This window comes from Aplysia californica, unplaced genomic scaffold (genome assembly GCF_000002075.1).
Source record: "Aplysia californica isolate F4 #8 unplaced genomic scaffold, AplCal3.0 scaffold01057, whole genome shotgun sequence".
Classification (NCBI taxonomy): domain Eukaryota; kingdom Metazoa; phylum Mollusca; class Gastropoda; order Aplysiida; family Aplysiidae; genus Aplysia; species Aplysia californica.
This window is the reverse complement of record NW_004798327.1, coordinates 131,828-147,123: the sequence shown is the minus strand read 5'-3', so window position 1 is coordinate 147,123 and position 15,296 is coordinate 131,828. Positions and strand designations below refer to the sequence as shown.

At 45.8% G+C, this 15,296-nt stretch overlaps 1 protein-coding gene across 5 annotated transcripts in view; it reads left to right on the top strand.

The window, feature by feature from the left end:
* Positions 1-12,148, top strand: part of LOC101854765 — a 35,784-nt gene extending 23,636 nt beyond the window's left edge. For all 5 annotated transcript variants that reach the window (XM_005111435.3, XM_005111436.3, XM_005111434.3 and 2 more), the window contains exon 16: positions 3,402-12,148. In XM_005111435.3, coding sequence (XP_005111492.1) covers positions 3,402-8,854 — 5,453 coding nt within the window. In that variant the 3' untranslated portion in view covers positions 8,855-12,148. The remainder of the gene's footprint in view (positions 1-3,401) is intronic.
* Positions 12,149-15,296: the final 3,148 nt, after the last annotated feature.

Genomic DNA, 15,296 nt, shown 5'->3' with positions numbered 1-15,296 from the left:
ATCAGCCATTTTTCCGTTGCTATGCATGTTAACTAATTCGAGCAACATAGGGCGGGTCAAAAAAACATGAAAAAATGCCCAAAAAAACAGCAGAATAAAACACAAAAGGCGCTAAATTCCTTCACTGGTTGACTGATGTATGGTAAGCACAGCAGTTAAAAACATGAAACGGAAAGGTTGAGTCAAATTGTGGAAGGGAAAGGAAAGAAAAGCGCGAAAAGGAAGTTATGGAGCCGATAGATCGGCCCATGGTAGTCAAAGAGTTACGGCGTTGGCCTCTTATTCAAAGGTTCCGGGTTCGAATCCGGGTAGCGACAGAAAAATTTTCTTCTCTAAAATTATCTCCTTTCACCTCTTCACATTCCTTCCCTACTCTCTTGTAATATTCTGTCACATGCTTTCATCTCCACTTTCTGCCCCACCCCCTCACCTCCTTTGCCCCCTCTTCCGGGCTCCTGACTCTTTCTGCAGCCTTTCTACTGCTACTCCTTGGCTACTTCTTACTGCTGTCTTTCAGCTACACCCCTGATCTTCTGGTAGGAAAGATCTATACTTTGCCTTCTCGGACAAGGGCGAAAAATCTCGGAGGGCCCGTGTGCAAGTTGCGCACGTTAAATATCCCTTGGTGGTCTAAAATCGATAAGAGTAGGCTTCGGCCGCCACCTGGGCAAAATTAAAAATTTCCTACCATCTGAAAATATTAGGTGTGTCCCGCATTCTCATATGACCGTATGCAGTTGCGAGGGCCGTAAAATCTTTCCCAAAAAAAATTTTAAATACACGTCCTAGAGCTCAGGCAGTAACTGATTGAAGGATCATTATCTCACAGTGCACCTGATTGTGACGTTTTTATCAACATAGAGTGTCATCCCCTGCTTGATAGACAGTCATATAATATTGTTTCGAAAGATACCCTTAATATATAATATGTGAGCATGCCTGGTGAAAGGTACCAAAAGACGCATTTGTTCGAACCAAGATATCAGGCTTCAAGGTCAAAAATAGAATTTTGACAAAAACTAGGTTCCATTAAAAATGGATTCTTAATATATCGATATTTACAAGGACTTGAGTTTCTTTTACTTTAAAATACATTTTTAAAGGTGTTTTATTTATGACACGGTATATTGCATAATCCCAAATAATGTGTGAGAAAATTGGTTTTTCGAGTACACACTGCGGATGGTTTCTCTTGCCCATTCATAAAGTCGACCCAATCACATTGCATACCAAAATTTAGGTAATTCCCTCCCCTCTCTGATGGCGAGTAGTGCCCATTAATATCTAGAACGTTTCTTTGGAGAACAAATTTTATCGCTTATTTCTTCCCTACACAAACCTAGATCTAATTTCTTGAAAATTCTTGCTCAAGGTGGTGGCGAATTTATTTTGAAGATGTAATATGAACATTTTGAAGCTGTTCTTTTATCTTAACTGCTTTTTAAAGGTGGTTTGTGTGTAGCAAATGTGTTGTCAGGTCATCTCGAAGCGTAGATCTATCTATTTGAAGCAGAAACGAAGGGGAAACTTTAAAGCCGATTTTCTCAAAACTTTGTTTCCGTACCCTGCCTTACAAAATCACCCATATCTCAAAAACTACTGAAGATATCTTTAAAATTCAAAAAGCATATTGTGCAGAAATGATCCTTTTACATGAAAATGAAAAAAACGGGGTTCTTCAAAATGCGTCATTTGGTACCTTTCACCAGGCACATACACACACATATGTGATTTTTCCCCGTTGCAGCCCGAAAGGCCTTTGCTTTTTGCTTTTAGAACTGCCAAGAGTTCTTCATCATGCAGAACTTTCACTCAGGAATAGAAAGGTGTAAATAGGAAACGCTTTAGCTTAAAGACATTGGGAATTAAAATTGTGGCAAAACTGTACAGACTGGTTTATACACAAACTTGATGGAATGCCATTTAAATGCCTCAGTTTTTGGCATTACGGCCAAAATGAGCGTTGTCAATTTTGGTTTTCGGTCAATAAATGATTAGATCCGCAAGATTGTCCATTTATTCATTTGATAGGGCTGGAGTACTCCTGAGAAAAGGAAATAAATTTAGCTTTAAATGTGCTTTGTATATTTGACTTTTGCATCGTCATCATCATTGCTTTTTTCACCCTGGATCAAGGTGCGGGCCAAGAACAAACTTTTTCCACCTTTACTTATCTTCCGCTTATTATAATATCGCTTATTATAATAATTATAATATCGCTTGTTATAATATTCTGTCTTCCAACTCTTCTTTACACCATTCTCTGTGACTCTTCCCCTTGTTCCACATGGCCTTTCCCTTGATCTTTTACCCTGTGGATTCCAATACAATACTTTCTTGTTATGCTGCTGCCTGACTTTCAAATCTCCCACTGGGGCAGTGCCACTGACTGTAGTGTCTTTAGGCCATTCCCAAAGGGGGGACATTTCTCGTTCAAGCACAGTAAAATTGTAAATGGGCTGATTCATGTCACGACAAACTGTGCCTGATCTACAACAGGGAACTGCTGCTTTTTCTTTCCTATTCCTTACTATTGTAATTTCCTCTACTTCTTTTGTATGTTTGTCACTCTCTTGTGACCTGCTATTTCCGGGGTGCCTTGATAGTTGAAGCAGACTTTGTGCTGTTGAAGCTAGAGAGGTGAGCAGAGTAAGCCTGATTCCCTGTAAAGACTTCTCTGTTGACGTTCACCCCTTGGCGCTCATATGACCTAATGTAGTTGCGAGCGCCGTAAAACCCTCTACTATAATTTTTAAAAATGACTTTCAAAAAAAGTATGTCCAATCCATTGCCACTGTCTGCTTTCCACTTCTCTAGCTGGATTTTTGTCTTGTTCTCTTTAACATTCCATGTCTCAGACCTGCCACTCATCCCGATTTAATCGGGATGTCCTGATTTTTTTCCCCAAATCTCAAGCATCCCGATTTCGATTGGCAGTATCCTGATTTTTTGTCGTTGCGTCCGATTCTTAGAAAAAATAAGAAAAGTTGTGCATTCTCCTTTGCTTGTCAAACGTTGTTACTGTATGAAAACACGGGCTTTTTGCGTGGATGATTACAGTTATGTGTCAGCTATTTTCAAGACTACGAGAGTTTCAGCTTTACTGCAACCTGCGCTCCCCCCACTCTATCCCACTCCGACTCGAGTAATGCTGTCTTTCAGTTTTCCCTCTATTTAGAGGCCCAAACGTGAACTTATTCCGACAAAAGTTCTCTCTTGCATACTTGCCTCATAAAAGGGAACTAGGATCCCCCTTCCCCACTACCCCTTAGGACTGATTTGCCGTTGATCCCGATTTTTTTCACCAGATCCTGATTTTTTTACTCTAACATCCTGATTTTTAGATTTCATAGAGTGACAGGTCTGATGTCTTTTTAAAAAAATTTTATTGTTTCTTTCAGTTGTGGAAGACGAAGACTATGATAGTGATGAAAACGCCACCAAGCGACGTTCGACCCGAAATTCCACCCGTGGCCGAATTCGCTACAACGATTGGGAATCGGAGGAGACGGAACAAGAGACGGACGAGGAAGAGGCCAGCTTCTCTGATTTCAGCTCAGATGACTCGAAATTTGCCCGCAAGATGCACAAAGAGAAGGAGAAACACAAGAAAGCAAAGCAGGCTGCTGCAAAGAAGAAAAAGAAGAAAGTGGTCAGAAGAGGAAAGCATTTCTCCTCTGAGGACGAAGAAGAGGAAGAGGAGGAAGAAGAAGAGAGTGGGGAAAGCCAGTCTGATAGCTCTTTGGTCAGGAGGAGGAAATTGTTGCAGAAATTGGTGAAAAAGAGGAGAAAGGATGCGACAGACAGCGATGAAAACGAAGAGAAGGTGTCTGAGAAAAAGTCTAAAGCCAGTCAGAAGGTAAAAAAGAAGAGGAGTGGCAAGTATTTGTCAGATGAGAGCGAGGAAGAGAGTGACAACTCAGATGACGAGCCTCGTTTCAAGAAGAAAAATGTGTTGAGGTCATCAGATGAAGAGGAAGAAGAAGGTGATGAAGAAAAAGATGGAGCAGAGGAAGCTACAGGGAAAAAGAAATCTCCAAGCAAGAAAGCAGCTGCTGTTGTTGCTCCAATAGCAAGAGGAGCTAAGTCAGCACCAAAGGGCAAAAAGAGAGGGGAGAAGCTCATACCAGAAGATGCTGGAAACTCGGAAACAGTTGCTAACCAGGCAGACGAAGTTGTGCCCGGAAAGATCCGTCGATTGAGTGGGTCGGACCGCGAAGGCCCCGATGAACCCAATGCAAAAGCTGGATCTGCCGAAACCTCTCCTGCGAAGGGCGGGAAGAAGAAAGGTGCAGGGGGGCGTCAGACTCGCAAACAAAGTGCCGAATCTCAGGCAGCTGTAGAGGAGAAGCAGGCGGGAAAAGCAGCAGCTCAAAGGAGAGCGTCTTCAGAGAAGTCTCCCCGCGCTGGGAAGAAAAAGAAAGTCCCGAATTTCCTGGACGTCCCCTCTGGAGATGAGTCAGAGGAGGATGGAGCTGCTCCTGCCGGGGACGCCCTGGTGGCTGGTCAAGCATCCACTGCTTCTCAGAGGTTAGATCCTCACTCACAAGTTCCAGTTTCTCAACCCCTACATCCCCAAGCGGTAGTGAATCAGCCACCCAACTCAATGGCCCAGCCGCCATATCCCGGTCAGATGCACGGTGGATACCCCCCTGGCTTCCAGGGCCCACAGCCAGGACCCGGTGGTCAGTACGGGGGCTACCCTTACCCCGGTCAGATGGTTGGGCCTCCTTTCCCTGGTCAGCGCCACATGGGGCCCGGGATGGGCTCACCCACTCAAGCATCATCACAAACTACCACCAGTCAGGGCAGGTCGGAGATGGGCTCACCTCCCCACACCATGTCTCAGGCCCCGGGAGCCCACTCAGGTCACCAGGGGTTAGAGAGCTCTTCCATGAGAGCCGCGTACCCTGGTTACGGCGGTGGTCTGCATCCCGGCATGGCTCACGATCCGCGGGCTTTGGAACCCGGACAGATACCGCCTGGAGGTCATAGACCACCACCAGTCTCCCTGCCTCACGGCTATCTCGGAATGGGCGGCCGGATGCCTGGTAACCAGAGTTCTCCACAGCAGATGCCAGACCCCCGTCATATGGTACCTGGCATGCAGCAAGACCCACGTCGTATGGCTCCCAGAATGCCGGATCCTCGGCAGATGGCACCAGGCGGAGTGCAAGACCCACACGCTCACATGCCACCTGGTAGAATGCAAGACCCTCGACACATGGGACCAAGATCTCAAGATCCGCACCACGGAATGGGCTCTGGAATGACAGATCCCCGTCAAATGCCCCCTGGCGGCGTAACGGATCCTCGTCAAATGCCCCCTGGCGGCGTACCAGACCCTCGTCAAATGCCCCCTGGCGGCGTAACAGACCCTCGTCAAATGCCCCCTGGCGGCGTAACAGACCCTCGTCAAATGCCCCCTGGCGGTGTAACAGATCCCCGTCAAATGCCCCCTGGCGGTGTAACAGATCCCCGTCAAATGCCGCCTGGTATGATGCACCCGGGCATGATGCGACCGCCATACGGACCTCATCATCCAGTGACATCTTCCGTCCGACAGAGCGGGCCGTGGGAACCCTCCCCAGCACACTACTCTCAGAGCTACAACAGCGCAGCCAGGATGGTCAACCCTCAAGAAATGGGGCCTGGTGGCATGCGACACCCGTACCCAGGCATGCGGTCCCCTCCCCCATCTCACGGTCAGTACATGGGCCAGTACCCGGGTATGGGCCCCATTCCCCCACCGACGTCCAGCACAAACTCACCCCTCTCCAGCATGGGACAGATGGCGCGGAATCTTGGAGAGAACGCCGGGATGCAGTCGCCGCCTCACGGAGAGCGAAGACCCAGCATGGGCTCCCCCTCGCAGCATCGGGAAGCAGGGAAAGAAAGTGGAGGGCAGGCCGATGGGGAAGGAGGAGAGAAAGATGCCGGAGCTGGTGCCATGTCTCTCGTCAAGGCCGAAGCAGGAGAGGTGGTTAGTCCCGAAAAGGGTGAGCAGCGCAAAGAAGGACGAAAACGAGGGCCGACCAAAGGCAAAGACAAAGGGAAGGCTCAGGGGATGCCAGGGAGTCAGCCTGCAGCCAGCCAAAGTCAGGGTGGGGATGGTCCGAACCAGACCGGGGGAATTCCTCCGCAGCAAAGTCATCCTCATGGCCAGAGGCCTCCCATGCCAGCTCCTCAGGGCCCTGGCATGGGTGTGTCACCGTACAGAGGTCAAGGCGGGGGGATGCACCCGCTGGAGCCTGGCCAGCAAAACCCAAGTGCACCTCAAGGTCAGATGCCCCCCAACATGCCCCCGTACCCAGGCATGTACAGGTATCCCAACCCTCGTGTCCCCATGCCTCCCGGCATGAACCCTTACCACATGCCACCGTATATGGGTGGTCCACCTCCCAACATGGCCGCTGCCGGCTCCCAAGGCCATCCCCAAGGTCATTACGGACCCCCTCATCCCCATAGTGGTGTTGGTGGTCACCCGGCTCACAGCCCAATGCGACCCATGGCCCCAGGACATCCTATGGGTCACCCATCTGCTGCCCACCACGGAGGTGGTGCTGCCCCTGGGGGTTCAAACATCCCTCCTCCGACATCCTTGCCCAGCACACAATCGGGACATCCAGATGCATCTCAACACGGCCGGACGGAGCCCCCTGCCGCTCACTCCATCCCACAGCCAGCTGCCAGCATGCCACCACACCAAAAATCCCAACCTCCGACGTCCGCCCCTGCTAGCGTCCACTCGATGGCCCCAAGCTCCCACCCGTCTCAGCCACCTGCTGCAGGTCCAAGCGACAGTCCGAACAAGCAGGGACCAGAGAGTGCCGCTGAGGCAGAGACAAAGGAGGCGGCGCCGGAGAAGTCTGCGTTGTCAAAGGTCAAGGTTGAGTCACAGGAGCCAGCGGAACCGAGTACAGATACAAGCAAAGGCGCCAGTGAGGAGCAGAAGCCACAAGAAGCAGCTAAGACTGTAAAAGAGGAGACTCCCTCTTCTGCCATGCCCCAGGCATCAAAAGAGTCCGCCGTTTCTCCAGATCAGGCGGGTCCTGCCTCTTCTCAGCAACTCCAGCCAAGTCCGAGTGTGGATCCTGGTAAACATGGGTACAACGTGCCATATGGTCAGCAAGGACAGGGCATGCCTCCCGCCCCACTGCATTCTCAGCAGGCTAACATGCCACCAGCTCAGCAAAGTAACGTGCCATCTTCCCAACCAGCTAACATGCCGCCTTCTCAACCAGCAAGTGTCCCCTCTTCTCAGCATGGGACCATGATGTCCTCCTCCCAGCCAGCCAGTAGTCATCAAGGGCCCACCATGCCAGCCAGTCAGCACATATCTAACGTCGCTCCTGGCCACCCGCAGCAGAGGCCAGGAATGCCCCCAGGCCAGTATCCCCCGAATATGCCTCCCAACAGCCACAGCTCAAATATGCCGTATTACCACCACCCTTATTTCTCGCCGTATGGACCAAACACAGGGCAGCCAATACCCGCTCACGGTGGGTGGGGTTCGAACATGCCACCCCATGGAGCCAACTATGGGCCAAACATGTACATGAACCAAAGACCTCAGATGTATCCTCCCCACCACCCGGCCATGTCTCAACAAGAAGTTCCGCAGTCGCAACAACCGGGCCAGCACAGAGCTAACACACCGGAGGCCGCTCGAAGAAGTTCGGTAGACTCGAGATCGTCTCAAGACGAGCAGCCCACGCGGCCTGTGGAGGCAGGTGAAGCCAAGTTGAATCAGGCCCGCAGAGATTCGGAGGGTGGTCACAGTTCAGCAGGAGAGTCCTCATCGGGTGGCGTCTCTGGACCTCCACCCACAGCTGCCGGCCCTCCTTCCTCGACATCTTCCAACCCGCCATCGTCGTCCACACCGACGTCATCTCAATCTGACCATCGCCCTCCTCCGCCTCCTTTGCGGCCCACTGACCAGCAGCATCCACCCATGTCTAGTCCGGACCACACACCTTCCGGTGGTCAAGATGCCACTCCGCCGGCGTCTGTTTCCAGTGGAGGAAGAAGTTCCAGTTTGGATTCCGCCGCTGTCCAATCTCAACCACATGGTGCCATGTCTCACAGCTCAGTGCGGCCCCCTCCGAATGCATGGCCCAGTCACCACGGCATGCATTACCCTCCAGGCCCTTGGCCGGGAATGGGCGGGCCGTCTGGCCAGTACTCGAGCATGATGCAACCCTACGGCGGCGGTCACCCAGGTATGATGAGGCCACCGGGACACTACATGCCTCCAGGAGGACACCCGCATGGAGACATCCCAGGAGGCCCATCTCAGAGGCCTCCCCCGGGACCGAATCCCGGTGGGTCACCGAACATGGCCGGTCAGAGAAATCCTGCCATAGGTCCCGACGGAAGACCTCCGTACATGCCACCGGGCCAGTACCCGGGCTGTGAACCAGGGACAAGGCCACCGCCTCACGGCATGGAACCGCAGTACCCACGGCCCCCGGGCTTCAACCAAGGCCCGCCTGCTCCTCATACGTTCCAGTCAGAGCACCCAGCCATGGCCGGCTCTGCACCTCCAAACCCGGCTGACGGTGAACAGCCTGGAGCTCTGTCCTCTGCCAGCGTTGATCAAAGTGCAGAGAGCAACTCGGCCTCCAAACCAAAGAAGGCAAAAACGCAGAAAAAGGTGGCCAAAGATGGGCCGCCCGTGAGAGGCAAGAGCGCTAAAAGTCGGGGCCGGGGTCGTGGAGGATTTATGATCGACAATCTACTCCAGTCTCGGGGTGCGGGAGGGGAGGAAGAAGGAGAGGACAACGCTGAAATGAAGGACATTGTGAGCTATGTGGCCACTGATGACTATTTCAAGCAACAGACAAGTTCCTAGTGGAAATTTGTGGGCCATGTCCATCAGTTAGTGTTTGTTCAGCAATTTGTTTGGTTTTTTTCTGGCACTGAACAGAATAGGATATTTCTTGAGAGCCAAAAGACATGTTGTACAGGATAATAAATCTGTATTTCACAGATTGATTTCTACGATGTCTTATTATATATTGTGAGCCATTCTCAGAAGGGAAGCTCGACTGGTGTTCCTCCTGTCCTCTATGTACAGCCAATGCTTACATGATTTGTTGGAAATGAAACTGACCAAAGTCGACAATTTAATGAAATACAGTAATACGTCAATGAATTTGGAAAGGTTCCTGTGTATACTGTTAATTTTTGTTGCATTATAAAGTGTGGATGTTGGGGGGTGGGGGTGGGGGGGTGTCTTTTCCCAAGACTGCTTCAAGTACCAAACTCGTGTGGAAAAGGTTTATGGTACCAGCTCATGCTAAAGGACTTTCCAGCTGTATTGTCAATATTGTACACTTCCATTAAATAGAGTGGGACAAGATTTGAATACGTATACATCTCCTTGAAAGTCGTCATGCACCACCCTTTTTATTAGGTGTTTAGAACTTCCCCCCTCAGTGTTTTTCAAGTAGGCTAACTACATACATTTATATGTGTATTTCAGAGTGAACATTTTTCTTCAGCAGTGTGTTTTGGTTGAGAAGGCGCTTTTAGCCTGCTACCCATTATGTCATACCATAACAAGCATGTCGCTCCCAATAGTGGTGTTGGAAAAAGTTTTATCAGCTTTCTTGTGCAAGCATTGCTTCTATTTTCGAAAATGAGATTTTTAAAAAAGATACCTAGTATTTATTGCATTCAAGCTAGAAAGGCATAAAAGTGGCCGGAAAATTTGAATCATTGTAACATTTTTATTAAGCTAACCTTTTGAGAATGGCTCACGCTAGTTTCCTGTTGTGACCACACCATTATTTTGTCTGTCTGTACAAGACAGTTGTAGAAATGGCATTTCAGGAGATTGTTGTGCCGAGTGAAATGCTAGAGGAAATGTCCAATGTTTGCTGTGTTCTGAGATAGTGCTGTGTGAGGGAATACAATCATCATCTCAGCTGTGTATATATTCCATTCTCCCATTTGACAAAAGAGAGTGGACTTTCTTTCTTCATCGTCAGTTCATTGAGTACAGTGATGGTCGTTTTTGGGGATGTTCATAGCCTGACATGTAAATATGGAATGTGTGCTTCTGAGAGAACTTTTATCAGTTGTCTCTCGTAGACTAAACTGTAAGGACCACCGTATATTATGGTAACCTTTCTCTGGTTTAGGACTAACCGATATCTCTGGTTTTGATCATTTGTATTTGATTGTTAACATGTTCAGACCTTGGAGTGGCCATATCTACGCACTTTATTACGAACCATTCTTTTGGAGGTTTTTGTTCTGAATTGCAAAGCTTTTTAAAAATTTTAAACATTATTATGTGAAGGGCTTTGTAAGCTGATGTTTTTGAGAATATTTTTCCCCTGCATACTTAACTCTTTGCGTCCTGTTGGCAACTAATGTTGTCTATGCGTGCATTACTTGGAATTTAAATCAGGAAGCAAAGTGTTTAAAGAGCAATCTGCTTTAAGGCATGCCAGAACAGTAAAAGCCCGTAGCTTTTTGAGGTGGTGTTTTTACGGAGAATGGCGATATTCATTCTTAGGCTTTGCCGACAGTTCCAGTGAGTTTTTCTCGTACCATAGTCAGGCTGTGGTTGTGCATCAAGCAAGACATGATTATTTTTTTGTCATTTAATGTTTCCACTGGTGTTCTTTGTCTGAACTCCCTGTTTATGAAAAGATCTGCCAGACTTGTGTATAGGTTTTTTAGTACCTGGAAAGTTATAGGGGAGGCATTTCTCCATTGCCCTTTCGGTTTACTTTCATACGTTTTTCTGACGTGTTCGTGGTTTTTTAATGTTATGTGATGACGTTCCTTGGGCTCCCCTCACAACCGTAATGTAACGTGTATGTTTCCTTTGACGGTATCGCTCTCTTGTGACGTTTTGTATAGAACTTGAGATTTTGTTCATGGGATACATAATGGAAGTGGAGAGGAGCGTCCATTAACTTCAGAGGGAAGCACTTCACAGTACAGTAACCTCTTGTGTCTGAGCTCTGGACTGGACGCGCTTCAACGAGTGAACCTCATTGCAAGGACAATGAAATTTTGTTGTTGTTGTTGTTGTCATACGTTCATGCTCATGTTAAACGCTTACGTACTAAATGTACATATGTATAAAGCCGTCCGAGAACATACGACACAGGTAGAATTAGATATTTTATTACTCTCTCAACCATTGTGAAAGAAATGACGTCTATGGTGTGCTAGGTGAGCTGGGTTTTTGTGGGGGTTTATTGTCCTCATGGCCTGTCATTGAATGTAAACATTTTGAACAAACCATATTATATAAGTTTCTTTACATTTTAGATGTGGAAAAAAAATGTATTATGAATATATATATATATATATTCTTATTGTAACTTGTATTACTTTTATTTGCAAGCTCCAATCGCCGTTTTGTTTGTGTTTTGTTTATTTTATCATATATTTTTTTTCATTATTATTGTTCATGTGTCATGGGAACAATGAATTAGCCTGTCGTTACGCATTTGATTTGTAAAATGTTTCTCCTGTACATTTTTGGGCACACCCTTCTCTCAGTTATGTTGGGACAGCTTCTACTGGAAGTCAAAGAAAAGCATTTTTAGATGCAGACAATGAAGAATTTTTGCTTTATATTTTCCGAATGTATTATTTAGCAGCTTTATCCCCTTCATCCAGTCACTTTATTATGCTTGGTAACTTGGTTTATTTTTTTTATTTATCTGAGCAGATAAAAAAGAATAGTATTGTTTCTTTGTGTCAATGCTCACAGCCACATAGAAACCATTTTTGTTTTCATTTACACCCCCCACCCAACCAAATTTCCGTCAATTTACGGCCCATAGTCCTTTAGTTTTGTCTCAGGATGGCTTGGGCATTTTTGTTCGAGACACCGTTTAATCAGGAGGCTCTAGTGTACAAAGTGCAATCAACTTTCTCTTTTTTTTTTTTTCCCCTCCCCTAGCTAAGTTTCTATTTTGCATGGTTGTCCCTGAACATCAGCTATATATATTGATGATAGAGATGTAGGAGCAGAGGAGATTTAGTGTTTTTATTGGCGGGGGGAGGGGGTTGTCTTCTTCAGTACTGTTGTTTGGTTTTTTTTCCAAATGATTTAGGATGAGGAAGTAATTGAATATTTAATATTGAACTGTTTGCTCTCATTTTCGTTACCTAATTTTTCTTTTCTTTGTTCATTATTTTAACTTTTTTTTCTGGGGGGGGAGATGTCCCTTTCTGCTGATTTTTGATTGAAAAATGTTCTTTTTGTCTAGTAATGTTGCTTCCTCTGCAGGTTGGTGGTTGGTTGTACATATGTAGATAGTTTGAAAAGATTACCATGAGCGCCTCAGATTATGTCCCAAATGAATTGTACAAACTACATTACTGAGTTTTTGTCAGGTGGTAAAGATGGTGCTGAATTATACTACAATGGTTTTCCTCATTGTTGTAAACTTAATCAGTTTTTAAAAAAATACAATATTGCATATGTGGTTGTAAAATATTCTCTTGAGGTTTTGGTTTTGGCAGTATAGCTCTACACAAATGTTTTCAATTTTTTCCTCACCAAACGACAAAGCATTCAATGATTTGTCTTTCCCCTTGAGCATTACTTACACATATGTCCTGTGTGAATAGGATGGCACAAGGGGGAAAGGAACTTCAGATTTGTTGTCAAGTTGATGAAAAATATGATTGATAACATGCATATAGTGATAAGTACTAATTTCACTAAATTATGTGTTGCTGTCTGGATCTCGATTCTTGGGCGTTGTGTTTGGGTGCTTCCAATGCACACTACTCCTTTTTTGTATTTTGGTTAATGGTTATTACATATGTCATATTTAGTCTCTCTCTCTCTCTCTGTCTCTCTCTCTCTCTCTCTCTCTTTCCCCCCCCTCTCACCCTCTCTATGTATCTATCTGTCTATCTATCTCTCTGTTTATCCATCTCAAGCTCATTCTGTCTCATCATTTCACTAAATGTGTGTGCACTGACTGGTATACTCAAATTATTATTGCCATGCTGTACAAGATAAGAGATCTGCCGTTTGATGTCATGTCATGCTGACCCTGTTGACTGAACCCACAGACACAACCAGACCAGGGACAGGAACAGAAGCCCGTATCTTAGAAAACTCTACCGGCAGTCAGAAGGCACTAAAACGCTTTCCATGTTTTGCATAGTGGTGCTAGCACTAGCAGGGAGGATCAGGTGTGGTGGTGGAAAACCGACTCTTTTTAGAGGAAGCTCAATTAAAATTTGTTTAGTATTAAAAATTAAATATATATATATTCATCTTTTGAGCTTGTGCGTTCGTTTATTCAAGAAAGAATATGAAGCCCAATAAAGCTTTTCCGGTGTGACTTGTCTGTCATAGTTGCAGTTTCTCAGAGGTTTCTTCACACATGAACATGTGGCCAGTAGTCATACCGTGCAAAAGTGTGACAACGTTGTTATACCGACCCGCAATTTCTTCCACTTCCCGTAAGATTGTATCTTTTATCCCCAAGATATGATGGCGAATCAGGGGAATAGAAGTTTTGTGGGTATTGGGTTCTGCATATATAGAGTCAGAAGGGGAGGAAGGGATGAGTTTGTGATGTGCCATTAGTCGGGGTGGATGGATTGATGTTTCAGATCTGAGATCTGGGATGATTTCTCTGGCATGAAAAGTTTTCTCCCCCACACACACACACACACTCGCGCACACACACACACACACACTCGCACACACACACACACACATACATACACACTCGCACACTTCCCCCACCTACAAACAAGGCTAAGGGTATCTTTTAAAAAAAAATTTTTTTTAGTTTCTTGATTTGTCAACGGCTCTTAGTTTACAGTACAGACTCGTGACCGCAATAATACTTTGATGACTGGGACTAAAGACTTTCAGCTAGAGAGACCTACTTCAACAACATAATGGAGCATATATTGCACTGCCAAGTGCACTTTTTTCTTAATAATGGGGGAAATTGTTGCCGTTCTTGTTTCAATGTGGACCTGTATCATATGGTTTGTTCCAGCTGGCACAGGAAATGCTATTTTTTAGAAGTAGTAGCCTGAACCCAGGGTTGAGCCATCAGTAAATATATTTGTTATTGTATCGTCTTAGGTAGCTCTAGATATAATGGGTGTTACGGCTCTCTATGACTGGAGAAGTTGTGAAGATGTGAAGAAATTGTGTTCTGTTTGCGTTTGGTTTTTTTGTGGGGGGGTGGGGGGCGTTGTTGTTCTATCATGATGTCGGTTTACATTTGGAATGCTTCATGTCATTTAATATTTATCCATTTCAGCATATCAGAAGAATTTACAAAGCCATACTCCAGTTTACTGGCTCCTGTGACTACCATCAAAATGTTTTTTGTTCCTTTTTTTTTTTTAATTAAGTTTTTTTTTTTATTTCTGCATACTCGTGTAAATAGGTTTTTGGAGTTCTTGATCCTTCCGAATGACATCAGAAGGTATTTGTGCTTTATACTACTACTGTGAGGCCAAGGAGAAAAAAAAATGTAGTTCACTCAGCCTTGATCTATTGCTGGCAATGTTTGCGGTATGATTATATGAAGCTCCCATCAACGGTTTTCTTATTTTTCTTACGGTCTCTGCTGAGATGAGCTCTGTACTATTGTAAATTTGTTCAATCTCTGTACATATAAATCTTTAACTTCCTTTTGATTTTTTCTGGGAAGGGAATTTACGTAGCATTAACGTTTAGTACATTGCGCTAGTTTTGTTCGTCCATTTGTTTTGGGGTTTTTTGTTTTTGTTTTTTTTTAAAAAAACCTCCCCCAATGTATGTTCATTACATCTACTTGCCCCATTGTCCCATTTTTCCCATACGCATCCCTTGTTTTGTCGTCAGGTTTATTTGCCTTCATGTCCTCCTGCCTCCATGTTGTCGCCATCTCATACAGTCTACTACATTTATTATTTTTTCAGTCTCTCATTAAATCAAATCAATAAATTGTGAAGCAAAATCATACAGCAAAGTTGTTTGGTGTCTTTTTGTTGTAATGTGACTTTGATTAGTTTGACTTTGCCTCTGTCTGTCTTGTCAGTTGTTGTTTTTTTCTCTCTCTCTCTCTCTCTCTCTCTCTCTCTCTCGCGCGCTTGAGATTGCGAGTTCAGGGGTTCGAGCCTCAGCTCAGTCCGACGTTGTGTCCTTGGGAAAGGCACTTTATACGAACTTCCCACTTGGCTCGGTCCTATCGGACACGGACGTTAAAGTAGGAGTGAGGTCCCGCCCCTTAATTTAATAACCTAATAGTGTTGATAGGGGCGTTAAACCTATACCATTTCACCATTTTCTC